This window comes from Moschus berezovskii, chromosome 2, assembly GCF_049115385.1.
Source record: "Moschus berezovskii isolate FMDL1 chromosome 2, NW_MosBer_1.0, whole genome shotgun sequence".
In the NCBI taxonomy this organism is placed as follows: domain Eukaryota; kingdom Metazoa; phylum Chordata; class Mammalia; order Artiodactyla; family Moschidae; genus Moschus; species Moschus berezovskii.
The window spans coordinates 15,230,325-15,257,660 of record NC_142461.1 but is presented as its reverse complement, the minus strand read 5'-3'; the positions used below and the strand labels follow the sequence as shown (position 1 = coordinate 15,257,660).

Here is a 27,336-nt window from a genome sequence, read left to right as displayed (position 1 = left end):
CCTCTGTCTCTAATAAAGTATCACTCCTCATACTTCACGGTGAGGAACTCGAGGCCAGGATGGGTGGATAAAAGGGCAGAGCTGGAATTCAAACTCAGTAGGTCTGACTCCAGAGACCCTCATACCAAACTCCTTCAATGGAGCTCATCAGAGGTGACAAGTCACCCTCCCCAGACACCCTGAGACCAGAAAAACCTTCAAGATCCAAGAGCAAGTCCCTAAGGGCAGAACTTCTGATACCTGTGTCCCATGACCAGTGCTGGATTCCACACCCCACCCCTCCCAGACCACTGTACCTGTACCAGGCGGGCCCAACTTCTGCTCCTCCGGGCCCACCAGCTGCAGGACACTTCCATTCTCTGCCAGCTCCTCCTTAGTCCTGTCCTCGGCATGGGGGAGCCCGTTGGTGGGAGGCGCAGTAAGGGGCTCAGCCCGAGGCAAGCTGGGGGAGGTGGGAAGGGGAACGCCCCCAGAAGGCTTGCGAGCCACGGGCGGGGGGGCCTTAGGTGGCTTCTTTGGGGTCTGGGGTGGTCGTTGCTCTGAGATGCTCCTTAGTTCAGCTACCAGGTTCCGCTGGAGGTCAGCCTGGGTCTCCGGGGACACTGGCCGCTCCAGCTGCAGCTTCTTAGTGCCCTTGGAGAAGATGAAGCTGGCCGTAGAGGCAGGGGACCGTGGCTCTGCCTCAGGTGGTCCATTGGGCTGGGCACCCACAGGGCCCGCGCTGACAGCCAGGTTAGAGGCCTTGAGCCGAACAGCCGCGTGGAGCCCCGAGGCAGTGGTAGACGCTGCGCTTGCCCGCCCTGACAGGGCCCTTCGGAGTGGCTTCTGTGGGGGCGATGGCCCTGATGCTGGATTTGGAGCCACTGTGGGAGCGCCCACAGAGCGCAGCCGAACCGTCTGCAGGAGTGAGGGTGTGACCAGTGGCACGGTGGCATCCTCCCGGGGAAGGACCCCACCCTTGCTGCAGCCCACCGGCTCCTTCCGAGGGGCCTTGGCCAGAAGCCCTGCAACAGAGCTGGCAGCAGGTGGGGCTGGTGGGGCTGGAGGAGGGTCTGGGGTACCAGGGGGCTGGTTCTGGAAGGAAACAGCAGGTAAGGAGGCCTCTGGGAGGGGTGAAGGGCCTGCAGGCTCAGGGCTAGCCACAGAGAAAAAGGCTTCCTCAGGTGGTGGGAAGTCGGCCATGGACAGGTCCTGCTCCTCTGGGGTAGGAGGCGGGGGAGGGGGCCAGTTGGGATCTTGGAGGGGCTCGTCAGCGGTCTCCGGGGCAGACAGAGTCACCTCTGGCTTCTTAGTGGGGGGTGGGGGTGGGTGATACGATGGGGGTGGGGATGGAGGGGGTGACCGGTCTTTGGAGGCAGCAGGAGATGCCTGAGGTGGAGTCAGGGATGTCTGGGGAGTGGGTGGGGACTCAGGGCTGGCAGCAGTGGTAGAGAGGGGCCCAGGGACTACAGCAGGAGCAAGGTCAGCTTGGTTTGGACTCTTGGGCTTAGAGGGAGGTGGGGAGAAGGGGGCAGCCACCTTAGGGTGAGGAGGTATGACAAACCTGTCACCCAGGACAGTCGACATGTGAGGACCAGAGCGGTCTGAGGGTGCTGGATCAGAGGAAGAGGAACACAGAGACGTGAGGGAGGAGGAGACGGAGGCCCCAGGAGATCGAAGGGAAGTGACACGTTCTGGTTTGGGGGGCTGGGCCTTGCCTGGGGAAGCAGGGGCCCCTGCTAGACCCTTGGGAGGGAGGGTAGGGGTACCACTTTGGCTCGAGTATCCACTGGAGGGTGAGAGTGTCCGTTCCGGGGAGCGTGGGGGGCGCCGGGAGCCACCCGGAGACAAGCCAGACACCCAGCCGCCTGCCGAGCTGGGTGGACAGGGCGGGGCCGCCGTCCCTTCCGACCCTCCAGTGGTGGGCGGCCTGGGCGGCTGCAGCTGCTGCTTCCGCTCAGGCTTGGGAGGCAGCCCCAAGGGCCCATCAGGGACCGCTGAGCTGCGCTGATGGAGCGAGTGGGTCCGACGGGGAGGCGGCGGGGGCCGCTTCAGCTTACGTAGGGACACGCTCCGGCCAGACAACTGGCCCCCGCTCCGAATGCTGACAGTGTCTGAGGCTTCGGCGGTGCTGCCCCCGCTGGGAGAGCCCCGCCCGCTGCCCCCCTGCGGAGGCGGCACCACGCTACTGTTGGCCACGGAGCCCTCTGGCCGGCCCTCAGAGCCACCCTTAGAGGAGAGGGTGGAGCCATCAGACACGATGGTCTCGGAGGACTGAGAGTGGCTCCAGGTGTCGCTGGAGGAGGAAGGGTGGCGGCTGCGGGGCCGCGGGCTGGAGGCCGAGGAGAAGCGGCCCAGAGAGCGGACGGAGGCCGGGCTGGCTGAGAGCAGGCTGCAGCGGCTCAGGGTGCGCAAGCTGCAGCGGCCCAGGGCCACCACATCCACGGTCGGCGGCAGCACGGCGTGAGGGATCAGCTTCGACAAGTAGGTGGCCTGGGGCGAGATGGACATGGCCGGGCTCAGGGGTTCTGGAGGCCCGGCCCCTCCCGTCAGTCCAGGCACTGCGAGGGACATGGGCCGGGTTAGCGGAGGGGGCCGAGCCCCCGTGGACCGGCCGAAGAGCGTGTCATCGCGGTAGATGCGGTCGATGTGGCGCTGCAGCATGGCCTCGGCCCCGGCTTCGGCCTCTGCCTCCAGCGCCTGCAGGGACACCCTGGCCCCCTGCCCCGCGGCCGGGCCTGCCGGACGGCCATCCACTGTGGGAATGCGTACAGCGTCCCGTGGACCCGGAGGCCGAGGCGTACCTGGTGGCTCACGTTCATTCCGCAGGCCTGGAACGGATCAAGGAGGACGTGGGAGTCAGCAGAGGGGTGGGCCAGGGCTCCCACCCACAGTCTCCTCAATGGGGTGCTCACCGAGTTCCTTCTGCACGTGCTGCGGCAGTCCCAGCACCGTGCTCCGCCGCTCCCGCCGCCGGCGCCCCGACTTTCCAGATGGTTTGGGAAACGAATCGTGGGGCCGGAAGGTAGAGCCTGGGGGCCAGTCCAGGAGAGAGAAACTGTTAGAGCAGGTCTTGGGGCACATTCTGCCAAGGACGACTTTTACAGACTATTAACAAGAGCTCTGCCAAAAAAGATTTCCACCATCAAGTAGGCATGGGCAAAACTGGGTTAAAGCTAGATGCTCTTCCGCAAGGTTCTACTAGGTCAGTAAGGATAATTTCCATTTAGTGAACACTTATTATGTGTTCTAAACACTTGGCATTTGTTCCCATAAGGTAAGTATTCTTGTCCTCCTTTTTATAGAACATCAAACAGAAACACAGAGAGGTAAAGGGTTGGCCCAAGATCACATGGCTGTATCAACACAAGGCTCAAACCCAGGTTTCTCAACTCTGAACTATCCTGCTTTTCAGTTAACGTTCATTGCGAATCTCCAAGAGGACATAGGGTACTATGTTTCCTGAATTCACTGAATCACAGAGTCTTGGGAAACAATAGATTAGGAGGAAAAGGGAAAGCTGCAGGGGCTGGGTACCCGCCACCCCCACCCTCCCTTGCCCGAGAATCCCCGGCTGGTGAGCAGACACCTTTGCGCTGTATCATCTCAGAGCGGATGGAGAGCGCGTCCTCTGCCGTGGAGCTCTCAGCTGTGTAGGATGTGGTCTGGCTGCAGAAGGAGATGCTATCATCATCTGGCCCAGTGCGGGAAGACTGTTGGGAGAAGGATCAGCCCAGAGGCATGAGTGGGGCTGACCCTTGCCTCTGCAGGTTCCCCCTTTTGAACTTCTGACTCAGATTCACCCCTCCTAACATGCCCCAGCATCACCTAGCACTGAGCAGGCATCAACCAGAGCTACCCTGGACCAGCCCTCAGCGGGCAACTAGTCTAGTTTTTCACAATACAGAAAGGAAACAGATCCAGAAAGGTTCAAAGACATACTTGGCAGAGGTCAAGTCAAGCAGGGAGGGAAGAATATAGTCAGGACTGAGCTGGAGGTGGAGCGCACCTGTAAGCTCTGGGTGTCTCCATGGTCCCAGGCACCCTTGTTCAGTTTCTGTTTTTCTGAAAGACATCAGAGAGGTATGCTGAGCCAGGCCCCTGGCTTTGCAAGCTGAAAGCATCACTGGATGAGCTGAAAGCATCGCTGGACGGGGAGGGAGGCCCTTACCTTGGTGCTGGAGGGAACGGAGCCCCTCCTGGGCCTGTGTGTGTAACTCTTCCAGGTGAGGCGGTCGCCCACTAGGGAAGAAGACATTGTCCTGGTGGTCATCCACTACAGACCCTGGCCCCTGGCCGGGCCCTACACTCAGTCGTTTGTCGCTCTCAGCCTTGGCAGAGCCTGGTGGGATGAAGGAGGAAGGAAAGTGAGGCCCAAAGGCATCTGGGTCCTGAGAATGCACAGACACTGCAGCAAGGGCACCCACAGTCCCCAGGGTACCCAGGGCACCTGCCTGGTATAGACTTCTCTTAGTCTGTACTCACAACCCACAGTCCTCGGGTATATATTTCATACACACAGCTCCCAAAAATTGGGTTGGCTGAAAAGTTCATTCTGGTTTTTCCATAACATCTTATGGAAAAACCCCCAAATGAACTTTTTGGCCAACGTGATACATACTCAAGCTGTATCCAAGTGTACATATATCTGAGTACCCACAAGACACAAAGGGCCCCATATAGAGGCACATATGCCCATTATATATGCACACAACACCCACAGGCTTCATTTAGTGTGTATACAAACAAATAGCATCCAAGTATAACCACATCTGCGTGCCCACACCACAGCACACCCAGCCCCCAGGTATACACACGACTCCCACAGTCCCCATTCTGTATCTACGCAAACAGTACCCATATATACATACAACTGTCACTCCGAGCCCCATGTAAGACACTCCAGTGTACACACAGGCCAGAGCAAATACATTTCTCTTGTCTCCAGATTCTGAGCTCCACTTTACAGAAAGACAAACCACCTTTCTGTACACCTCCCTGGCCCAGGTCCAAGAAAAAGACACACGGGACACTAGGAAGGGGTGGGCACTAACACAGGTCATAACTGGATTCCCAGAAGTCCTGGGGTGTGGGCTAAACCAAGGATATGGCCTCCAGGGTCCCCCACTCACCCATGCAGCTGTCCCTTAGTGGCAGGATAGGCAGGGGAGGGGAGAAGACGGACCCTAGCCCCTCCACTCCCAGATGAGGCAGCCCCAGCCTCTCTTGGGGACCAGTCCCAGGTATCCCCTCTCCTCGCCTCTCCTCGAGGCCCAGGCCCTGATGCCAAGGAGCCAGGGATCCATTACAAAGGATCTTGTTACAGGCCCCGCCCATGGAGGAGCTGGTCATCTAATCCTGGGAATAGGGGGCTGTGTCAGCACTGTGCAGCCCCAGCTCCCCTTTAAATGGAACCCACAACATAAGCAAAAGCTCGGTGTGGGTCACGTGACCTTGGCAGCACCTTGTGGAGCAACAGGAACAAAACAAGCCCTTTAAAGGGCCACACCCCAAGATCAGGGTCTTCAGTTCAGACACCTGACCTGTCCCTTCCTCCTTCCTCAGCCCATTCCTCAATAGCTGAGCTCCTGCCCAGAGAATCCTCAGGAAACCCACAAGGTCAGAGCTGGGGGCGTCTCTCAGCGATCCTCTCCCTAATCTCCTGAGTTTACAAGTCCATAAACAGGCCCCAAGAGGAAAGGTCTTGCCTAAGGTCACCCAGCAAACTGCAGTCAGAGCCAAGACTAAACTACAGGTTCCCAGAGGGGCCTCCTGAATCATACCCACACTTGGGGGCCCTTTGGCGTCCCCAAAAAGTCTAATAAGCTCTGGCTCCTACATCTTAATACAGACCTGAAAGCCCATATCCTACAAGAAAGTAGGGTGAGGCCCCTCCCCTCAAAACCACCCCTCAGGCCTTCAAACAGGATTTCCCTGATCTGTTCCCCAACTTCCAGGGTCACTACTTTCCTCTCCACTCTGCTCCCCACCTGCCATCCTCCCACACACCTGAGCCCACCTGGGAGGGGGTGCCCTCCCTCTTGGAACTAAAGTACTGGGATGTACACAGTAAAGTATCAGCACCCCTGGAGGAAGGCAATCCTGCCCTAGGGCTGCAGGCTTCAAGGTCAGAGACACCTAGAGCCGCCCTCCAAATAAGCAGAAAGCAGACAAAGGCAGTGGAAGAGCAGTGGACAAAGGCATCGCGGCCGATAGGGCAGTCTGGCCTCATTACCAGCCCCCAGCCCCCATCCCATGACCTTCCCCGGCCTCGATCCCCCATCCTACAGAAGGGTCTGGCAAATGGGGGTGTCGGGGATCCCTCATCCAAGCCCCCCCAGCCACACCCACTCACCCTTCTTCTTAAAGAGCCCGAGGAGCGCCGGGAGGTGGCGGCCCAGGAACACCACCATGACTGCAGGCGCCACTGGGGCCGTCTCCTATGCTGACCTCTCCAAACGCCCAGCGACGCCTTCTTCGCTAGAACCCAGCGCTGAGGGGACCAGTCTGCCAGAGCCCAGCTGCAGAGCGCCGGCTCCAGCCAGAGGAGGGGGAGGGGCTGCTCCCCAGGTCCTCCTCCCACCTTCGCCACTGATCCCGCCCACCACCGACACGACCGCCCCCGAGTGCGGGGCTGAGACAGGAACCCTCCCAGGCTACGACAGGGAAACTGAGACCCAGAGTTTCTGAATACCCTGCTCTTATAAAGGGGATGACTAAGAGGGTCAAAGATAGTCAACTCCAGGGGCCGCCCAATGCCCGCCCCCACTCCCCGCCTTCCCAAGTCTTTTCCTAAAGTCAGGAGCCAGAGCTAAAGCAAGGGTCCCAGCTGCCAGATGGGAGGTGGAAGAGCCACTAGACTTGGCATGATGCCCAGCCCCAAGTCCTCCTGGCTGGTGAGGGTACTTCCCTGGGGAAGGATCTCAGAGCAGGCAGCGGCCAGGCAGAGGCTCAGGACTGCCTGTGGGGATGGCAAAGCCACTAGCAGAGGTTCTGGAGGAATGGGAGCCAGCCCAGAACACATGCTGGGAAGCCAGGGAGACACCCATCATGGTAGCAGGTGCCAACAGCCCCTCGTGTGTGTGTTCAGCCCCAGGTTTTCCAAAGGACTGTCTTCCCACTTGGGTGACGTGACATCAGCAACCCCAGCAGGAAGCACTGTGAACTCTGCCACACGACAGAGGCAGGCCTTCCACACAGACTTCTTGATTCTCCTGCCCAGGATCCTTCCCACTGGCCTCACTCTTGACTCAGTGACTCTGCTGGATCACCAGGCAAGAAGAACAGAATTAGCCAAGAAACAGTTCATAGATGAGGGCAATAAGAGTGGGGGCAGTAAGGCACTTGCAGGGAACTCAGGTCCAGGTTCAAGTCCAGCTCCATCACATACAAGTAATGACCCCTTATGGAAACAAGGCCAATAACTACTCTTCGTAAGACATTTGTTTAATCAGCAAATATTTATTAAACTAGTACTAGGTGTTATAGCTAATGGAGAATTTTTACCTTGTTCACCAGTGTATCCCTAGTGTCTGGCACATACAATGAGTTCAATAAATATTTGATGAATACATGAATGAGGTGAACTAGCAAAATAATTTCAGATAGTGAAGGCTGAGGAGCTGTGACAGGAAGTGTGTAACCTGAGGGGGCACCAAAGGAAAGCCTTTGGAAGCAAGACCTAAAGAATGAGAAGAAGTCGGCCAGGCCAAGTGCTGGGCACAGAATCTTCTAGGAGGCAACAGCAAGCCTAAAGCCTGAGGCAGGAGTGGTGGGGTGGGTTTCCCAGAACAGAGAGGAGGCCAGTGTGGCTGGAATACCATGAGCAAGGGCGAGAAAGCAGGTGAGAAGAGGCAGGAGCCAGGTCAGGGAGGGCCCCCTTGGCGCTGACAGAGTCTGGATTTTATTCAAAGAACCCCAAGAGGTCAGTACTAAAGGTTAAGCTGAGTGTTGACAGTGTTAAAAGAGATTGCCCCTGGCAACTCCAGAAAGAGTAGCTAGCTGAGGGACTTCCCTGGAGGTCCAGTGGTTAAGACTGTGCTTCCACTGCAAGGGGCACAGGTTCAATTCCTGCTTAGGGAACTAAGATCCCATATGCCATGCCAGGCAGTTCAGCCAAAAAAAAAAAAAAAGAGTAGCTGAGACTGTGGAAGAGAAGATCTGTGAACCATAAAGAACAGTCCCCCAAACTCACCTGAGGACACCCCTTTCTCTCTCTCTGAGTCCCTAGAGATCTAAGAATTCACAGTGACTCCCATGCCATAAGATCCTTCTGCTGGTCCTTCTCCACTTGCTGTGCCACTTCTTACAGACCACTCACACAGACAGCTGAGCCTTCACTCTCCAGAGAACAAAATTCTGTGGGGCTACATAGTATATATCCACAGATCACTGAAATCTAAACAACACTTTTAAGAAATAGGCTTTTTTTCCCCTTTGGCTGCGCTGCATAGCTTACAGGATCTTTGTTCCCTGACCAGGAGTTGAATTTGGGCCCCAGCAGTGAAAGCCCAGAATCCTAACCACTGGACCACCAGGGAATTCCCAAGAAGCAGGCATGTTTATCTCCATTTTACAGATGAGGATAATGGACACCAGAGAGGAGAAGCATTATAATAAAGCTGGTAAATGACAGGGCAGCATTGGTACTCAAGACCACTTGAATCCAAAAGCCACGTTCTGCCCGCTGTGCCAGCTACAAACCTGATCTTCCCTCTGAAGCGGAGATCACCCCCACAGATGGGAGGTTTCTTGGCTACATCGTCCACTCTTCCCTCCCTCTTAGGCCAGACCCATCCACCCCTCTTATGAGTCCCACTCAGACAGAAAAGAACAGTAGACTGACACTTGTAGGGTGATTAATTCATGCCAGGCACCATGCCAGACACTGGTGGAAGGCAGTCTCTGCCCTCTCAGATCTGACAACAGTCCTTTGAGGTAGGTACTCAAAGGTACTCTCCTGGTAACTGACCTGTGAGGCTCAGAGAGCCAGGAGACTGCCCAAGCTCTGGCTGGCCCCAAAACTGGAGCCTTCAACCCTGCAGGACCAAGTCATGCTCAGCTTCCCCCAACCAGGGAAACTAAAGGCTGAGCTCTGCTAAGTCAGGGGCTGGGGGAGCATCAAGGAGGTCCCAGGCCTGCAGCCTGCGGTCAGGGCCACAGCTGCACATTCCCTAGTCTGATCCAAGGTTCTCACACTTGATAACATCTGGTTCCCCCAGCAACACCCTGCCCCCAACCAACTGCAGCTTGGCCAGGGCCGAAGCCACTCTGAGCCACTTCAGGCACAGGTCGACACACCTGTAGCTCCTCTGGGGAGAGGCTCAGCAAGCTGAGTCTTGGGTGGAGAGCATGCACCTCGCCAAGAAACTGAGGCCCAGAGGACGGAAGGACCTTGGCAAAGGCCATACTTGGAGTCCGTGTTGTAGGACCTTCTGCCCTGGCAAAGTTCAGAGGTGCAGACGGGCTGAGGCGCACCGCGCTGCCTCCTCCGCCTACCTGCCCGGGGGAGGAGGCTTCCCGGATCTGAGGAGACACCTTGATCCCGGGCACGCCTCCCAGGACGCAGGGCACACCAGGAAGCACACCTGCAGATACCGTCCACCAGCAGAGGTGTGCAGCTCACACCTCCAAAATGTCTCACTGGGGCCACCCCCACAAGCGGGCCTCTCATGAACACATCCACAAAGCACACCCAGGCCTCCGTAAGCCACGTGAACACCACTGAACAGATTCACACAGGGCCCTGCAAGGTGGCTGCTTGTACACGAAGGCAGGTGCACGGATCTGTGGCTCTGGGGCCCTCCTGAGCCTGGGAACAGGGAGGAATGGGGCAGGGAGCCCCCGCCCCTCCAAGGCCACGCGCACCTGTGCGCAGGCGTACACACTGTCTCGGCAACATCCTCCATGGGGTGAGGCCTCAACCTGCCCCATTCCAGAGCAAGGGGCGGGGGCTGAGGCACGCCCACAGCCAAGCCGGCCTGACTCAGGGGAGAGGAATGAAGGGGGAGGGCACAGCTGCCCAGGTGGCCTTGCTCTGGAGCCAGGATCCAGGGTGTTTGGAGGCCCCTGCATCTCAACCCCTCCGCAGCTGTACTGGTGGGCCACCCAAGGCCCAGAGGGGACCAGGGCCTTCCTATAGGAGCAGCATCCAAAGCACGGGTAGATTTAATTCTGTTAGAGGCGAGGCAAGACAAAGGGAAGTGAATGTAACTCTCAGGTGGAGGCGCTTTACAGTTCTCGACACACTTTCTCTTCTACTGTCTCAAAGAACTTGCAGAACAAGAAACCTGAAAGGAAGGTGTGAGCTCCCCTCTTACAAATGAGTGCAAGGAGGTCTGTGGGAAAGTGACTTGCTCAAGGTCATCGAACCAGGAAGTGGCTGAGCCCAGAACCCGGGTCTCACTCCAAATGCCTTAGTGACCCTAAGTCTCGGGAAGTTAAGGGGTCAGAGAGGGGGGAGGGGACAGTAGCCTCAGTCATGGCCCAAAGTGGGGGGACTCTGCACCCCACTTCTGCACAGTGGGAATCCCCCTTCCTTTTCTCAGTGCGAAGCTCCGCCCCAGCCTGGGCAGAGCTGACAGGCCGGTTCTAAGGTAAATATTGGGGGCAGGGAGTGCCAGGGACAGGGAGAGGAGGATCCCATCCCACAGGCGCCTGGGGGGACAGACAGTAACACAGGGAGGAATTAGCTACCATAATATTAGTAAATGGCATAATGAGTTTCCGGGTCAGTATCTGTTGCTGACAATGACATAAGAATCTCTTTCCGCCAGGGTGCGATTCTGCCTTTCCCAAACCATTTCCTTTGTTCCTTCAAGGCATGATTATCCTCATTTTATAGATGCCAGAGAGGCAGTCACCATGAAGCCAGGAGAGAAAAAGGCTGGGAGTCAGAAGGTCTGGATTCCAGGCCTTGAACAAACGAATCAGCCTCTCAGGGTATCTGCAAGGTGGGACTAATCCCCACTCACAGAGTGCCTGGGAAAGTTAAAGCCAGACAACCAAGTGTAAAGGCAAAGTGTTATCATCAGAGGGAGCCTCTGCCTCTCCAGGTGTGGGGCCTGTGTGTGTGCACAGTTGCTCAGTCATGTCCGACTCTTTGCAACCCCAAAGACTGCAGCCTGCCAGGCTCCTCTGTCCGTGGAATTCTCCAAGCAAGAATACTGGAGTGGATAGCCATGCCCTTCTCCAGGGAATCTTCCCGACCCAAGGATTGAACCCATGTCTCCTGTGTCTCCTGCATTGCAGGTGGATTCTTTACCTACTGAGCCACCCAAGAAGCCCCGTGGGGCCTTTTTACTTACAACAATAAATAAGCTAGTCCTGACTGAGTGCTGCCTGAGACACACATGGTCTCACTAAACGCCCCTTGTCATACAAAGGCACTCCCCCAGGGTTAGTGACCTGTCCAAAGCCACACAGCTAATAACGGCAGAGTCAGGATGTGAGGCCAGCTCAGACTGGCCGCTGCTCTTCCCATGCCACCAGAGGCCTCCTCTCCCATCCACTTGCAGAGCGCTCTTCAAATTTCAAGTGGCGTTAAGAACCATTTTTAAGATAAAGTCTGATAAGGGACACTTAACATCAGCTTCCTATCAGCTCCTCAGTGACCTAGCCCCATCTGGTAGCCCTAACCTCCCTGTTTGGGAGTTCGGATCCCACACCAGATATCTCACTGCCGTAGGAGTCAGAGGTCCGAGGCCTGAGCTCTCACTGCCCCTCCACTGCAGTTTGATCCTGAACCAGGCACTGCCTTCTTCTGGGCCGAAGTCTCTATGAGGTGGGAGGGCTGGGGAGACAAATTCTGAAGAGCCCTTGGCATGTATGACTCTGCCCCAAGAAAGAGGGTAGTGGTCCCTCACTTTGGGTCAGGGCCTGGGGCAGCGAGGGGGTTCAGCTTCCTCTCAGATCCCTCAGACCAGAGAGGGCTGGCCCAGCCCTTTATCTGGAAGCCCAGGGCTCCAACAAGCAAGTCTAGACTTACAGTTGATCACAAGTCGTCCCACCCTAGTCAAATGAAAATGTAGATGGAAGGGGGCAGGGGAGGTAACAGGAGCACCCCTTCTCCCAGCTGTGGCCCCGGGGCTCCGGGTCCAGAGGCAGGGGGAATCTGACTCCACTAATGACTTGGTCCTGTCCCTCAGTTTCTTCATCTGCAAAGTGGGAAAAATAAACCCTACCAGGAGGGGGCTGTGTGTGTAAACCTCACAGCATAATGCATGTGGGAACAGGAGGCGGGCAGGGTGCTGGGGGTACTCCTTGAGCTCCCAGTTCACATCCTCCACCAGTCCCCCAAACTTCCCAGGACTAACTGCCCAGCTGGCCTGGGGCTGGGAGAATTGAGTTGAGAACCAAGGTCAAACAATCCTAGCAGGTTCCAATGTCTTTCCAGCAACGAGGAGGCCTCTCCCCATCCATCCTCACCCTTCTCTATGGTTCAAGGACATCTGCAACACAGGGCTGACCCTTCCTTAAAACTCAGTTTCCCTTCCCACTGCCCACCAGCTCCCTCGCCAAGCCCTTAGAGGGTTTAATGCTTAGTCTTCAACCCCTGCCCTTCCTCCACAGTGTTTTCTCCACCTTTGCACCCCACAGAGTCCCAGTCTCCCAGGGTCTCAGGCTTTCTTCATCAGAGGACCTGCAGGCCCCTCCATCATAGGAGGAAATCCATCTATACCTAAAGTAATTAAGAGCGCAGTCTTTGGAATCTGACAGGCTTGGATGTGAATCCCCATTCAGCAACCTCCTCGCTGAGTAGCCTTGGACAAGTGACTTAACTTCTCTGAGCTCCAGCTTTCTCATCTGTAAAATGGGGAGAACAATAGCTTCTGACTTGTAAAACAGCTGGAGGACACATGAATTAATTGATGTAAAGGGTTTAGCATTAGGTTTATCTCTGCATAGGACTTCCCTGGTGGCTCAGTATTCTTGCCTGGAAAATCCCATGGATGGAGGAACCTGGTAGGCTACAGTCCATGGGGTCGCAAAGAGTTGGACATGACTAAGCGACTTCACTTTCTTTTCTTTTTTATCTCTGCATTATCTCTGCTACCATCCCCCAGTCAAGCAGCCTCAGGCACAGAGCCTTCACAGCCCTCTCTGGCCCATACAGCTCAACATCTGATTAATCCCAGGTCTGATCACTTCTGCCATCTCCTCCCAGTCTCTACAGCTGCCACTCCTTTTCCACTCCCACAGCCCTCACCCTGTCCCTAGCCCTCACTTCACCACCTCTCCCCTGGATTACTGCAACAGCCTCCAAACTGTTCTATGAGTCTCTACTCTCACCACCCCACCCCCCAACCTGTCCTGCCTGCACCTGCCATCCTCCTAACACACCACTTTCATAGGCTCCTCCCTTGCTCAAACACCTTCACTGGCTCCCTGTGGCCTGTAGACTGCAGCCCTCTCTGTTTGCCTGGCATTCTTTCCCCCATCCTTTCACAGACCAATCCAATGAGTAAGTACTCAAGCCTCAGTCCCATACCTAGGCCTGTGTCAGCAGAGGCCGAGGCCAGGGAAACCTCAGAATCCTCAGCAGAAGTAAAAATAAAAGACTGAAGGTTACATTCACTTTTTCTCCTCCCAGGCTCAAGGAAGAAGCCTCAACTACGTTTCTTTCCAACCTCCATACTCAATGTCACAGTCTTTGTTCATGACCACAGCTGAAGTGCATCCTTGGCCAGGTTCTCTCATCTAATCAACAGTTAACAATATGTTAACTTTTTTTCTTTTTTTGCTGTTCCACATGGGCATGTGGGATCTTAGTTCCCTGACCAGGAGTTGAACCTAGGCCCCTGCAGTGGAATCACAGAGTCTTAACCACTGGGCTGCCAGAGAAGTCCCAACAGTTAACTTCTTTAATACCAGCTCCCCAGTTTTCTAAAACAGATCCCAACCCAAAAGCCTTTTAATATAGCCTAGAATATTCCCTAGCCCCCACACTTACTTCTGTGTTGCCTTGACATTGCTTTCTGGGTTTTTAAGAACACCTTCAAAGCCTGGTTGACCCTTGAGTTGTAGCAGGAACTGAAAGAACACAAGGGCTGCTAGAAGCCCCAGGCCTCTTCCTTAAGAGGTGGAGGGCAGAAGACTGTTAACACAGCCCTCTTAATCTCTCTCTCCCCCACCACAAGTGGTCACAAGTCTGGACCCACAGTTGGTTCTCAGGAAACCATCAGATTAGAGTGGCCATCTGAGGGCAGATGAAGATCCCCAGCCCCAGCCCCACCCACTCAGTGCAGATTCCAAGAGGAGAGACAGGTGGGCACAGGCCAGATTTCAGGATTACTGGGACAGGGAGCCTGGAAGATTCAGGAGTCTCTCATCAACCCAGCTTCTGAGGAACCTCAGAGAGCCTACCAGAATTAAACTAACTTTCTTCCTAATAACCATGATTATTCTTCAGACCACTGCAGGCAGTGACCTTGGATAAGTCCACCTTCTTTAGACCTCAGTACCTTTCACCATGAAATAACCAGCCAGAAACTGCAAGGATCCCAAAAAGTCACCTAAGCTGTGCTGCCCTAATTTGACAGACAGGCCTCCTCTAGGAGCCAGGGATGTCCAGAAAAGTGAAAGCAATTTGCTCAAAGTCATTGAGCCCATACCAGAGACACTGGGAGAACCCAGACCCCCTAAAAATTCCCAGGCTTGGTCCTTTCTGTCGCTCCCTGCTTCGAGGGATGAGATCATCAGGCTTAATTCAGAACCTCTAGGAATGTGGAACCTGGGAAGACATTAGTGTATTCCCCCACCACAATAGGGAAGCCCCCCTAAGCCATCTTCTCTGGGAGTCTCTCATTCCCAAAGACCAGCAGACACCAGACTCTGTTGCAGACCCCTTATCTTGTGGGGTAGGGGGTGGCTCACTGTCCTGCCCCTACCCCACGTCTGAATTCACCAGGTGAGGGAACTAGGCACTCTCGACAGCCCGTCCTCCCCAACACCCCTTGGGACGCGGGGATACCCTGAACCGCCACACCCGCTGGGGGAAACCAGGAATTCCGGCTCCCAGCCCTGGAGCTGGAGGCCTTCCCAATTCTGCCCCCTCCCCCCGACTTGGAGGATGGAATGTGACACGCGGAGGGATCCCGCAGCACGCCGGGAGGGGCTGCGTTCCAGCTCGGTGGCTGCACTGAAAGGGGGAGATGCGGCGGCGACCACGGGACCGCGGGTGGGAGGGGAAGGGGGACAGACAGAGGCCGCGGCGGTGCGGATGGGGGTGGGGAGGGAACCCAGAGAACCAGTCCGACTCCCGATCACGCCAGATGGAGGCGGCCCGAGTCTCCAGCCCCTGGTTTCCTGCTTCTCCCCTTCACCTTTGTCTCCCCTCCCTCCTGCAAACTTTCAGCCTGTGGGGGCTAAAGCCTGGGGACCAAATGTGCGTGCGTGAGTGTGTCTGTGTGTGTATAAGTGCTTTAGGGTCTGGATGGTTGTGCAGTTCTGAACCTGTGTGTATGTATGTGTGCCTAAGGCGTTGGGCAACTCTACCTACATGAATGACTGTGCCTGAATCTATGCGTGTGGTGGTGTTTGTGTGACTGTATAAGCAGTATACATAGGTAGGTGTCCCACTTAGGATCTGTGGGTCCCTCCCACGATGGTGTGGGTGTGAACGTGTATGTGATTTTGTGTCTGCATGTCCGTACGTCTCAGTGGGTGTTGTGTAGTTTGTGAACATGTACGTGTGCCCGCCCGCGGGTATTCGTGCGTACATGTGTCTGTCTGCATGTGAGGGGTGGGGTCTGAGAGGGGGATTCCCGGCCCCCCCAAACTCACACCCGACAAGCCCCGGGAGGGGGCAGCAGCGGCGGCGGCGGCTGCGGCAGGCAGACCCTCCTCCCCGCCTGCCCCGCCCCCACCCCCAGCCCCTACCTGCCGGCCGCTTCGCCGACCGCCCGAACCGCCAGAAGCTGCGGGCCCGGGGGCCGCTGGGGGCCTTCCTCTTGTGGTGTGAGTTGCCCATGGTGGGCGCGGGAGCCGGCGCGGGAACCCTAGCGCAGCCCAACCAGCCCGGCCGCCGGGCCCGCAGCCACAGGAGGGAGGCAGAGAGAAGCGCGGGCGGCCACCGCAGGCGCCCCCAGCCCGGCTCGGCCACGCCCCCGGGCTCTGCGGCCAATGACCGGGGAGGGGCGGGGCCGGTTGAGGGGCGGGGCCTGGCGCAGCTCCTTCAGGCTCCACCTCTCCGAGGACCTGGGAGACCTGCTGAGCCGCCCCGCCCAGTTGCTCTGGGAACTGCCGGGCCTGTCCAGGTGGAGCCGGCTGGTCTTTCGCTCTCCCAAGCCAGGGACTGCCTCTGAGGATTGCAGTGGAACCAAGAGAACTAGGGGCCCGGGGCCCTAGGCTCCAGATAGGCGGGGTCCGGAACCTTGCTGCTGCTAGGGACAACCAACCACTACCCCGTGAGTGTCACGTGTCTGCGTATCTCTTGTCTCTGCTTGTTTGTACAAATATATTTATCTGACTATATTTCTGTAGTAACTGTGTTCAAAATAATAACAGAACACTGGTATATGGCACTTACTATGTGCCAGGCACTGTGATAACTGCTTTCATGCATTATTTCATTTCATCCACAAAACAATTCTATTAAGGTAGGTATACTTTTTATCATCTCCATTTTACAGATGGGAAAACTGAGGTTCCATGAAGTTAACTAATGAGTCCAAAGTCAAACAGGATTAAGCTACAGAGTCAGTACTCAAACCCATACTGAGACCAGTACCCACTGCTTCAAGCTACCTACCCCTCCACTTTATCTGTGCCTCTCCATGACCTTGAAGGACATATACTTGGATATTTGTATTTGTGTGCTTGCATGTGGCTGTGTCATTGTGTATATGTAACCCTGAACATGTAGGTTCCTCTTTGTGTAGTCATCTGTGACCGCATGCCTGTATCTATATAATTGAGTCTGTTTACATTGGTTTGGATTTGTGCTTTTGCATATTTGCCTGTGTAATTCTGACTCTCAAGCTGGTGGAATGTCACTGATTTTTATGTATTTGAGTATGTAACAGTCTGCTTCTGTGCATGTAAGTGAAAAGGTTTGTCTCTAAGACTGTGTAATTTGCATGTGCTTTTGTGGATCAGTATGACTGTGCAACTGTCTATTTGATACACCCATATCTGGGCTTCCCAGATGGTGCTAGTGGTAAAGAACCCTCTTGCCAATTCAGGAGACATAAGAGATGCAGGTTTGACCCCTGGCTCGGGAAGATCCCCTGGAGAAGGGCATGGCAATCCACTGCAGTATTCTTGCCTGGAGAATCCCATTGACAGAGAAGCCTGGTGTACAGTCCATAGCGTCACAAAGAGGTGGACGCGACCGAAGCGACTTAGCATGCACACACATACCCATATCTACATTGGGGGGGCAGTGTATGTGTAAGTAATGGGGCACATGGGTAAACATACATGAAACAATACATGTCTGTGCCTCTGTCGCCCTCTCTCATCCCCCCTTACACAAGTCTGTTTTTCAAAGCCCAGGCCAAGCTTTACCTCTTCTGAAAGCCTTCCAGGTTGCCTAAGGCACTCACTTCTCAAGCTCTCAAAAGCCCCCTGTGTCCAGGGACCTGCCCAGGGCCCTGCCTACTGAGCAGTGACTCTCCTTTATGATCACTCTACCATCTCTCCAACCAGGGGCAGCCTGGTATAGAGAGAGAATCCCCTGGGCTGGGAGTCCACAGTCCTCAGTTCTAATCCCTTTATGGCTCCTCTTTCTGCCACCTGGGGATGCCCCTCCACTACACCACACTGCCTCTTATGACCAGTGGCTCTAAGACACCCTGTTCCTGCCCTGCAAGATGGGAGAATTAAAGCTAATCCACACTCTCCCTGAGGCCCCTCTCTTGCTAAGAGACTGAGGTGACAACAGTGCAGTCCCCTGGGGGCTGGTATTTTATTCATCCACCCAGAATATACTTACTGAGCACACACTGTATACCACGCTGTGTGCACCAGACTCCTTGCTTTGCACAGAGAGAAGGGTCCCAGTGTCAGAGCTAGATGAGACCTCAGATATCTGCTGGCCCAATTCCCTTAATTTACAGGTGGAGAAACTGAAGTCCATGAAGGGGAAAGGTGGTATGGGAGAGCAGAGAGAAAACACAAGGGTAAAATCCAAACCCCTTGGCATGAATGGAGTGAGGACAGGCACCCAGAGAGCTTAGAAGGTGCCATGGCCTTCACAGACCTTGCAGGAGCTAGTCCCGCCCACCAGTTCAGCCTCATCTCTGACCACACCCCTCTCATTCTCAGGGCCCCAGGACACAAAACTGCTTGTGGCTCCCCACTGCACACCTCCAGGCCTCACACGTGCTCCTTCCTCTTCCACTTCTGCCTGTCTCCAGGGCCCTGCTAGCCAGTGTCCTTCTCCATGTCTTCCTTGCCCACCTCCCTCCGCAGCCCAGTTCTAAGGGCTCCCCTCTACTGATACAGTACTGATCACACCCATACCAATGCTTGTTTCAAGGCAACAGTTTCCTTTGGTATCTCCCTGTCCAACCAGAAAACAAGTTTCTCAAGGACAGTGATCCTCTCAACCCTCTTAGTAGCCCCAGGCTCAGATCGTGTCTGGCACACAGTAGGTGTGCCCCACATGCTGAACAGAAACTGACGGAGATGGTGGTGATGGCACCTTAAGTGCTGGTGGAGGTGAAGAGGCACAGGCGGAAAAAGCTAAGGCATTTCCCCAGTCTCATATCCCTCCACTGCAAAGGCTGTGCTTTGCTCCTGGGCGCGGGGGGTGGGGGTGGGGGGAGAGTACTACCAATGAGCAAAGTGCCCAGGAGAGCCTAGGGTATGACTGGTGGGAAGAAGTAGGTGATATGGAAGACAAATGGACCAGAACTCCTGGAACCACAAAACAGGGCTTGACTTGGAGGAGAGGGGGAGAGGGTGTCTGTAAGCAGGCAGGAGATTGGACTTAGAAGAGGCCCTACCAGCAGCCTCCTGGGAAGCATGTACTTTGCCAGAAGAGTCAGGGTTCGAGCCCTTAGCAGGCTGAGCTGTCTCTGTCTATCCCTCCATGCCAGCACAGAGCACCCTGCTGAGTGACCCTGCTTGATTGATGAAGGCACTCAGGACAGTGGATGAAGCCCAGAGTCCTGGGGAGTGTAGTAATGGGGGGAGGTGGACAAGGAAGCTGCTTCCATACACTTCCTTCCCCAAGTCGGCCACGGGGCTGGAGGTGGGGTCTTCAGATGGGGGCAGAGGGGTGTACCTGCTCTCCCCACCCCAGCACATTCACTGCAGCCTCAACAATATACAATGCCTCCTCTCATTAGTTTTCTTCAGCATGTGACAGACCAGGAGCAGCTGAGACAGCTTTGAAGGTTTGGGGAGAGGGGAATTTCCAAGGGGCAGGTGGGTGGAGGGAGGCTCCTCCTCTGCCCTCTGCAGACAACAGACTAGATTTTTCTAGCCACAGGGTGCAGCCGCCCCAGAGCAGCAGATCTTGATGGCAGCCCTGCTTCAGGGGCAGAAAGAGGTGGTGGGGGCCCCCAGCCTGAGGGGGATTTCCAGGAGAACCTGAGCCCTGTGCAATGGGGGTGGGCGGGAGGGGGGGTGCAGATTTGGGGCCTCCGTGAGGAGGGAGGAGAGGCAGTTGAAACGGCCCCTGAAGGTGTCAGAGCTAGGGGAGGGGATGAATGAGGCCTTCTTGGCCTCGCTTCCTTCTCCTCTCATCCCACCCCAGTAGAGGCCCCTCTCTGCGATGGGATTTTCCATCTGAAGTCAAAACAAAGGAGTGGGGAAGCTGAGGTCAGCCTGGCAGGTGTGGGCTCCTGTTCTGCCTCCAACACTGACTGGCGGTATGACCTTCAGCAAGCCACTTCCTCTTCTGAGCCTCAGATGCCCATCTGTATGTGCCATAAGGGCTCCCCATGACATCTCAGGCCATCAGATCTGAGCTCCTAGGATCTGGAGATGCCCATGCTCTGGGGGCCCGTATCAGACCACCCACTTATCACCTGAAGCCACTTTTTAGGGCCAGGCCCTGTGCTGGGCAGGGCAGAGGGAAAAGACAAGTCAGCTCAGCTCCTGCCCTCAGGGTGTTCAGAACAGTGATGTCTGATGATGCCTGTGCTCAAGGAACTGGACAGCCAGCTGGTCCCAACCCCTTGCAGAAGCCTTGCCTGATTCCAGCTCTTCAAATGCCTCAACCCCAGCTTCCCCTCATCCTTCCATTATAGTTCATGTTACCTGGGGAAGCTGTCTTTGATTTCCCCCTGGGATCTCTCTGTTCCTTCCCTAGTTATACTTCTTGACCCTTAATTACTTCTTCAGTGTCTACCAACCCCCTCAAATTGAGACGTTCATGAGGACTGGGACCTTGTCTTTCTTTCATCCCCAGGACAGAGTCTAGCCCATAGTAGATACTTAGTAACTAGTATTAAAAACTTAAGAAGTATTTGTGAATGGAGTATTACTCAGCCATTAAAAAGAATACATTTGAATCAGTTCTAATGAGGTGGATGAAACTGGAACCTATTATACAGAGTGAAGTAAGCCAGAAAGAAAAACACTAATACAGTATACTAATGCATATATATGGAATTTAAAAAGATGGTAACAATAACCCTGTATGTGAGACAGCAAAAGAGACACAGATGTATAGAACAGTCTTTTGGACTCTGTGGAGAGGGCGAGGGAGGGATGATTTGGGAGAATGGCATTGAAACATGTATACTATCATATGTGAAATGAATTGCCAGTCCAGGTTTGATGCATAATACAGGATGCTCGGGGCTGGTGCACTGGGATGACCCAGAGGGATGGTATGGGGAGGGAGGTGTGAGGGAGTTCAGGATGGGGAACACGTGTACACCCGTGGCAGATTCATGTCGATGTATGCAAAACCAATACAATATTGTAAAGTAAAAGAAAACAAAAAAAGAAGTATTTGTGAAATAGCGAACACCGTCTCCCATCTGGATCCAGGGCAGACAAAGCTCATCCCTTCAGAGGGGTCTGGAGGAGGCAGACCCAGACTCCTCTGGGGAAACCACTCCCCCACAGACTCATCCCAGCCCGTATGACATTAGTCCAGGCCCCAGGCTGAGGACACTGAGATGCCCCTCGCCATGAAGGTGCCAGAAAAGCACATCCTGTCCAACTCCAAATCACTTAAGCACCCTGCTCTAGAGTCCGGGGCAGTGATTTTCCCGGGAGTGTCACAGAGACGATGACACTGGACCAAGTCTTGAGGATGAACAGGCGTTCTGAATGGAAAAGGGGACGGAACACATCCTCGGTGAGGATCAGTGCATGCAATGGCACCAAACGTGGAACTGCACGAAATGTGTTTAACGACAGTCGAGCAGATATCACACAGACCTCAGAGAGGCAAAGTGACCACTGACCAAAGCGCCTCTGGGTCCTCAGTTTGCTTTAGAGCCACAAAGGCTCCTTCCTCAGCAGAAAGACTTGGCACCATTCACTCTGCGTTCTCCTCACCCACCCTCCTATGACATCCAGGCCACTGGGTCCTGATGTCACATCCACCCGACTGACCCAAGTGGTAGGCTCTCCTTCCTTAACAGCTTCCACCCCCAGCCTCCCTTCCGGCTTGCTCCTCCAGCCCATTCTCAAACCCACAGAATTCTAGAAAGAGAAAGGGACACTAACAGTGGAGGCCATTAAACCCCATCTTTATTAAGAGAGTGTCTCTGCCAAGAGTGGGGCAGGACTTGGCAAAGCAGAACTCACACTCAGGAGTCTCTCCATAACCCCATGCCAAGGACAGTTCGCCATGAATGAGGGCCAAAGTTCATGGGGTCAAATCGGCTGAACCTGGCAGGGTACCTCCTAAATTCTCACTGTTAGTACCCCCGCCCCTAGCCACTGCCTCCTGCCTGAGAGAAACCTTCAGGAGAGATGGCATACACCTTTCCCCAAAGGTAGTCCCAAGCCTACAGTTATTCCTCACCAGAGTCAGAAACACTTCCAACCTCATATTATCTCGTGTGGGGAATGAGGCCTCGGGAGGCCAACTGTCACTGCCACTCTGTGTTCTTCACTTCCATGCAAATGACAACCATGCCTGTCTTGTCCCAAGTATTTGCCTTACCCTGACCAGTGCCTGACACTATATGGTAAGGAATATGTCTCTTTCACCCTGGAGGAGGAAATGGTAACCCACTCCAGTATTCTTGCCTGGAGAGTCCCATAGACAGAAAGACAAGCAGGCTACAGTCCCTAGGGTTGTGCAAAGAGTTGGACATGACTGAGCAACTGAGCACGTCTTTTTCAAATGAATGAAGCTGAATGACCTTGACCAACTCACTTTTACCCTCTGAGCCTATTTTCTCACCTATAAACTACTTCCCAGGTTGTTGATGACAGCAAGGGAAAACATTCATGAAAATGCTTGGCCAGGGTCTGGCACATAGCAGCCTTTATGTTCCCCTTCAAATTAGCCAACACCCTGCCTTCCTTCCACAGCCTGCTTACCTCCTCCAGGAAGCCTCCCCCGATTATCTCCCGGGCTCCAGTCCTGGCCTCTGTCCCAGAAACACTTCCTCCCCACATACTTGTCTAGAGTCCAGGTGATATTTCTGAAAAATATGGATTCCTGCTTGTTTTGGGGGGTGTTTTGTTTTTGTGTGTGTGTTTTCTGTGCCTGCGTCCTCCATTGAACAAAGGTAAGACTCCACCTTCTGTGTAAGCAATGAATTGTTTCCCAAACATGAATAAGAAAAATCTCAGCTAATACTCAAGTCCTCAGCATCATAAGAGCGGCAACTTCCCACCGTCTGCACCACGCTCCACAGTTCACAAGGCACTTGCATGTCTGTTATCTGATTTGATCTTTGAAACACCCCTATAAAGCCAGGATTTATCATCTCTATTTTACAGATAAGGAAACTGAGGCTTGGAGGGGTTACTAACATGCTGGTATTACATGGCCCAAGAGAGCAGCAGACCACAGCCCAGGCCAGAGTTGTCCTATCAACCTCAGAGCCTATTCCTTCCAGACTGGGTCCTTACAACTCAGGTGAATAAACTCACAAACACAATAACAACGACCCCTTACAGTTCTATGGTGACTTCACTTGTATGTAATTTTCACATCCTCTTTTGTGAGAATCTTGGAGAGAAAGCTCAAGGATATGGGTCTACCTGGACGGATACTCCAGTGAGAGGGTCCCCTCTATTCCAAAGAGAGTAATGGAAACGATGAGACCATAGAGAAGTTGCCTGCCTGGTGTCACCAAGCTTGCTAACTGCTGGGCCAGGAATGTGAACTCTCATCAATTTGCCTGCCTCTGATACTCTTCCTACTCTACCAAGTTCCCTCACTTTTGTCTGGACCTCTTCCCATCTGTAGAATGGGTTGGACAAGATCTTTAAGCCTTACCCCTGGTCTGTGTCTTTGGATAAATTAAGAAAGCAGGACCAGTTCTGGAGTCAGGTGACTTGAGTTAAAATCCCAGATGGGTAAATCAATCACTCACTGTTCCTGAGACTCAGTTTTTTCATCTGCAAATGGGTATAAATGAGATCATGGATACGGCACATTCAGAATAATAAATAAATGTCAGACTTCCTCTCTTTCCTTTTTAAGTGTGTGGCAGGGCAGTGAGGGGAGCAGGGAAGATACAAGCTCAGAATCTATACCAAGCTCAGTAGGGGACTCAGATTAGGGAAGCCAAGACCTGCATCTATGGGTCTTTGGTTCAGTAACTGGGAGGGGGGAAATAATGACCTCCGTAGAAAAGGCCCCTGACCGCCTAGGACTTTTGTGTGTGTGCCTCCTCCCTCTCTCCCCAAATCTTCATTCTAAACATTTTCCCCAGAAAGAGTTAAGCCTTCTTTGGGCTTCCCCTTCCTGACCAGTGGTGCCAGTGGAGATTAGAGAGATCGGATTTATGTCTCTTAATAAACAGAAAAGAAGTTTGGCTAGGCAGGTGACAAAGAAACAATTGAAATAATAGGAGGTTGGAGCAAAAGGGAACAGGACTTCCTCCAGACATACCTGGGGCCACCCCCAGACCTGGGGAAACAACAGCCAGGGGCAGGGAGGTTTGGCCCATGCACGTGGACCCAAATCAGGCTGACCTGCTGCCAAAAAGCCCAGTGCTACCCAATACCAAACATAAGGCCATGGGAGGTCTGCCACTGACCCAGTGACCTCTAACCAGGCTGTCAGAGCAGGGACCTAGAGAGTCAGTTTTCCTGTCTCCCCCTTCACCACCACCACCACCCCACACCCGCCCCAGGCTGGTCTCCCAGGAGAGAACGGTCCACTGGCCTGGGCTACACCATTAGCCTTCATTCTCTGACCCTGACAGTGGGACCACAACCCATCTTGTCCAGTTCTGCCCCAGGACTCTGTGAATGAGATGGGGATGACTTCAGGCTGAATCCTGGTGGAACAGCCCTGGGACAGGTTTCATGTATCGTGGGAGCTGCCCTTGGAAACATCCCCTTTGCAAACCTGCCCTCAGGGCCTGGCCCAGTGACCTCAGCCCCAGCACCCAACCTCCATTTGTGGCTGGGTTGCAGGGATGCAGGGCCCATTTCCAAAAGGAAGATCAGGCTGGATCAATCACACAAGAGGCTTTTCACCCTCTTCCTAACCCCAGGAAGTGTTCCTTCTAATTCTCCTCCAGAGGAGGTGGTTAAAGAACACTGGGAGGGTAAACACAGCGGAATGGGATGGGCCTGCACACACCGCCATTTCCTCACCTCTGGCACTAGCATTGCCAGCAGGAAAGGTAGACTTCCTAGGATGGCAGCCCCAAGGGAGCCCCACCCTTTGGCAGAGACTCATGCCCTCCCCCTTAATCAGGAGACACAAACAGAGGGGAAGAAAGTGGCCAAAAGAAAAGTGACCCCAGTAGGCATGGGCCAGGTCAGCCACTCCTACCCTCAGGCTGCCCAACCACCAGGCCAGAAGGGGCCTACAGGCAGAGAATTAGCTGTAGTACTTCAGGTACCCACCGCTGTCCAGGTACAGCCTCTCCATTAACTTGGTCCTCAGTTTCCCCCCTCTGCAAGCACACTTCCAACACAGGAACAATGCCAGGCAGAGGGAAGGATTGGTAGGAGGGGCTGTTGGCTCAAATCCCGAGCTCACCACCCCAGGAGGTGGATGTTTGCGGTTTGGCCCAGGTGAGTGGTAAGGGGGAGGGGGGCAGGTAGGAAAAGCTAACACTACTAATAACGTAAAGCATGTCACTGCTCCGTGATGGGTCCTGTGTGGGGCTGGTAACCCAGATCCACCTCCACAGCTGACACACCTTCTGAGTGCAGCTGACTTTCCAGACCCAGAGGAACCCCCACCAGACATGCAAGGCCACTTGCCTCTCCCACTGGCCCCAAGCCAGAGTCAAGTCTCTGACCCCCGCTGACTCAGCACCAGAGGGCAGAACCTGGGTGAGCCTGGGGGAGGGGGGGACTGCCTCACCGTCCCAAGAGCCGGGCGGCCAGCACTTCCTGTCTAAGCGGGGGGATCCCTGCCCCAGCCGGGGGTCCCCCCGCCCCTAGAGCGGGGCTGGGTTGAGTCTGGGACATCTGGGAGCGGGATGGCGCAGAGTCGGGGTGCTCGGACCGAGCCCCGGGCTCTTCGCTCCCCCAGCACCAACGCCTAGGAAGTCAGCACCCTCCCGACACGCCGCGGACCCCCAGCAGAGCCACCCGGGCCGCACCCCGGGCGCCGCCCCGCGCCTCCCCAGGTGCCCGGCCGCCTTACCTCGGCCCTTACCCTTGGCCTTCCTGGCCTTGTCGTCCGCCTTCTTGGCCCGGGGGGCGGCCGGCTCGGCCCCCTCGGCCCCCGCCGCCTTCTTGCGCCGCTTGCCCCGCAGCCAGCTGAAGGCGCGGCGGAGGCCGGACGCTCCCGAGCGAGACTTCTTCCTGCGCGGGGGGCCGCCGGGGCCCCCCGGCTCGTCGGCCGCAGGTGCGGCGGGGGACGCGCGGGCCGCCATCGCGCGGCGGGCGGACCTGGCGGCGGGGGTCAGGCCCCCCGAGGCGGGGCGCCCATGGGCCGGGGGCGGGCGGGCGGGTAGGCGGCCGCCGCGCCGAGACGCGCCCGGAGAAAAGTTTGGGCGGCGGAGGCAGAGCCGGCGAGGAGCGGGCGGGAGCGGCGCGGGAGGGGCCGCGGGCGGCGGGCGGGGCGCGGAGGCCGGCCGGGAGGGCCGGGGCCGGGAGGGAGCGGCCGCGGGGCGCGGGCGGCGCTGCCTGCGGCCCCTCCCGGCTCCTGCGGCCCGCCGGCCGGGGTCCCGGAGCTCAGGGGCTAGCGGAGGGAGAAGTCCGGTCCCGAGGGAGGGTGGTCCGCGAGCCCCCGAGCCGCGGCGGCTGGCCCGGGCCGAGAGGGCGGGGTCGCGGGGTGGGCGTGGGGGGGGCGGCACCGAGGTTCCGTCCCGGCGGGGCCATTGGAGAGAGCAAGGTTCGGACAGAGAAGTACTGGCGCTGGGGCGGGGGTGCTCAGAGAAAGCGGGAAAAAAGTGTTGGGGTTGGATCCCGGGAGAACTTGGTGTCCTGAGTTCGGTCCAGAAAGAGATGGGGGATTCTGGAATCCTCTTTCTGGAGTAAGGGGGTTCTGAGAATGCTTTCCAGGATCTGGGTGGAATCGGAGGTTTCGCTCTAGAGACAGACTTCAGACCCACCTGAGACCTGGAGCTTTCTTCTCCAGTCTGGCAACTGGGAGTCTCCCTTCCCTCCTTTCCCCTTCCTCACCACACCTTCCCCCAGCCCCCATCAATCCTCGGTGTGGAGCTGGGACCCATGTTTCCTGGGTTCCTGCTTCACCCTTGGGTGGCCGGTGACGGGATGAGGAGAGCCGTGCCTCAGTTTACCCTTGGGCCAGGTTGTGAGTCCCCAGAGCACTAGTGTCTGGGTCTGGATTTTCCACTGAGATACTCAGCACTGATCAGAACTGATCTTGGACTTGAACTCACAGCTTTATAAGATGCTTTGAGATCCTCCGCAGGTGACAGGTGTGACTGAGGAAGCCGGTAGAGAAAGGAAGCCTTTAAGAATCACAAAAATGCTATGCTCTGTTTCCTCCAGGCCTCTGGCTCTTTATTGTAGCCCTTTCTTTCGTATGATCTGATTCTACAACAAGCTCTGCGGGAGGCAGGCCTGGGAGCAATACCCACATAGTACAGAAGGGAAACTGAGGCCAGAAAAAGACAGGGATTGCCCAGGAGCACGGAGGAGGTCATCAGCAGAGGAATGAAGATTAACAATAAGTCTTGTCTCTGCCTGGTCCCCAAGAGCTAGAAATTGCCCTAGGGACCAGCTGTGAGATATTGGACTGCCTTTTGACTCACAGGGCATCATGATCACCCCACCGGTTAGAATTTGTCTTCATCATCCAGCCTGACCTTGGTAAAACGGCCTTCT

The 27,336-nt window shown here is 55.5% G+C and overlaps 1 protein-coding gene across 4 annotated transcripts in view; it reads right to left on the bottom strand.

Moving 5' to 3' along the window:
• Positions 1-26,010, bottom strand: part of NHSL3 (NHS like 3) — a 28,283-nt gene extending 2,273 nt beyond the window's left edge. Inside the window, exons 1-6 of one of the 4 annotated variants that reach the window (XM_055398331.2) lie at positions 25,697-26,010; positions 4,151-4,321; positions 3,989-4,044; positions 3,569-3,692; positions 2,895-3,011; positions 297-2,810 (exon numbers count right to left, since the gene is read on the bottom strand). In XM_055398331.2, the coding sequence (XP_055254306.2) occupies positions 297-2,810; positions 2,895-3,011; positions 3,569-3,692; positions 3,989-4,044; positions 4,151-4,321; positions 25,697-25,916 (3,202 nt within the window). In that variant the 5' untranslated portion in view covers positions 25,917-26,010. Of the gene's footprint in view, positions 1-296; positions 2,811-2,894; positions 3,012-3,568; positions 3,693-3,988; positions 4,045-4,150; positions 4,322-6,334; positions 9,790-15,858; positions 22,868-25,684 lie in introns of those variants that run through there. The other 3 variants (XM_055398330.2, XM_055398333.2, XM_055398334.2) reach the window with 3 other exon arrangements.
• Between the last annotated feature and the right edge of the window lie 1,326 nt (positions 26,011-27,336).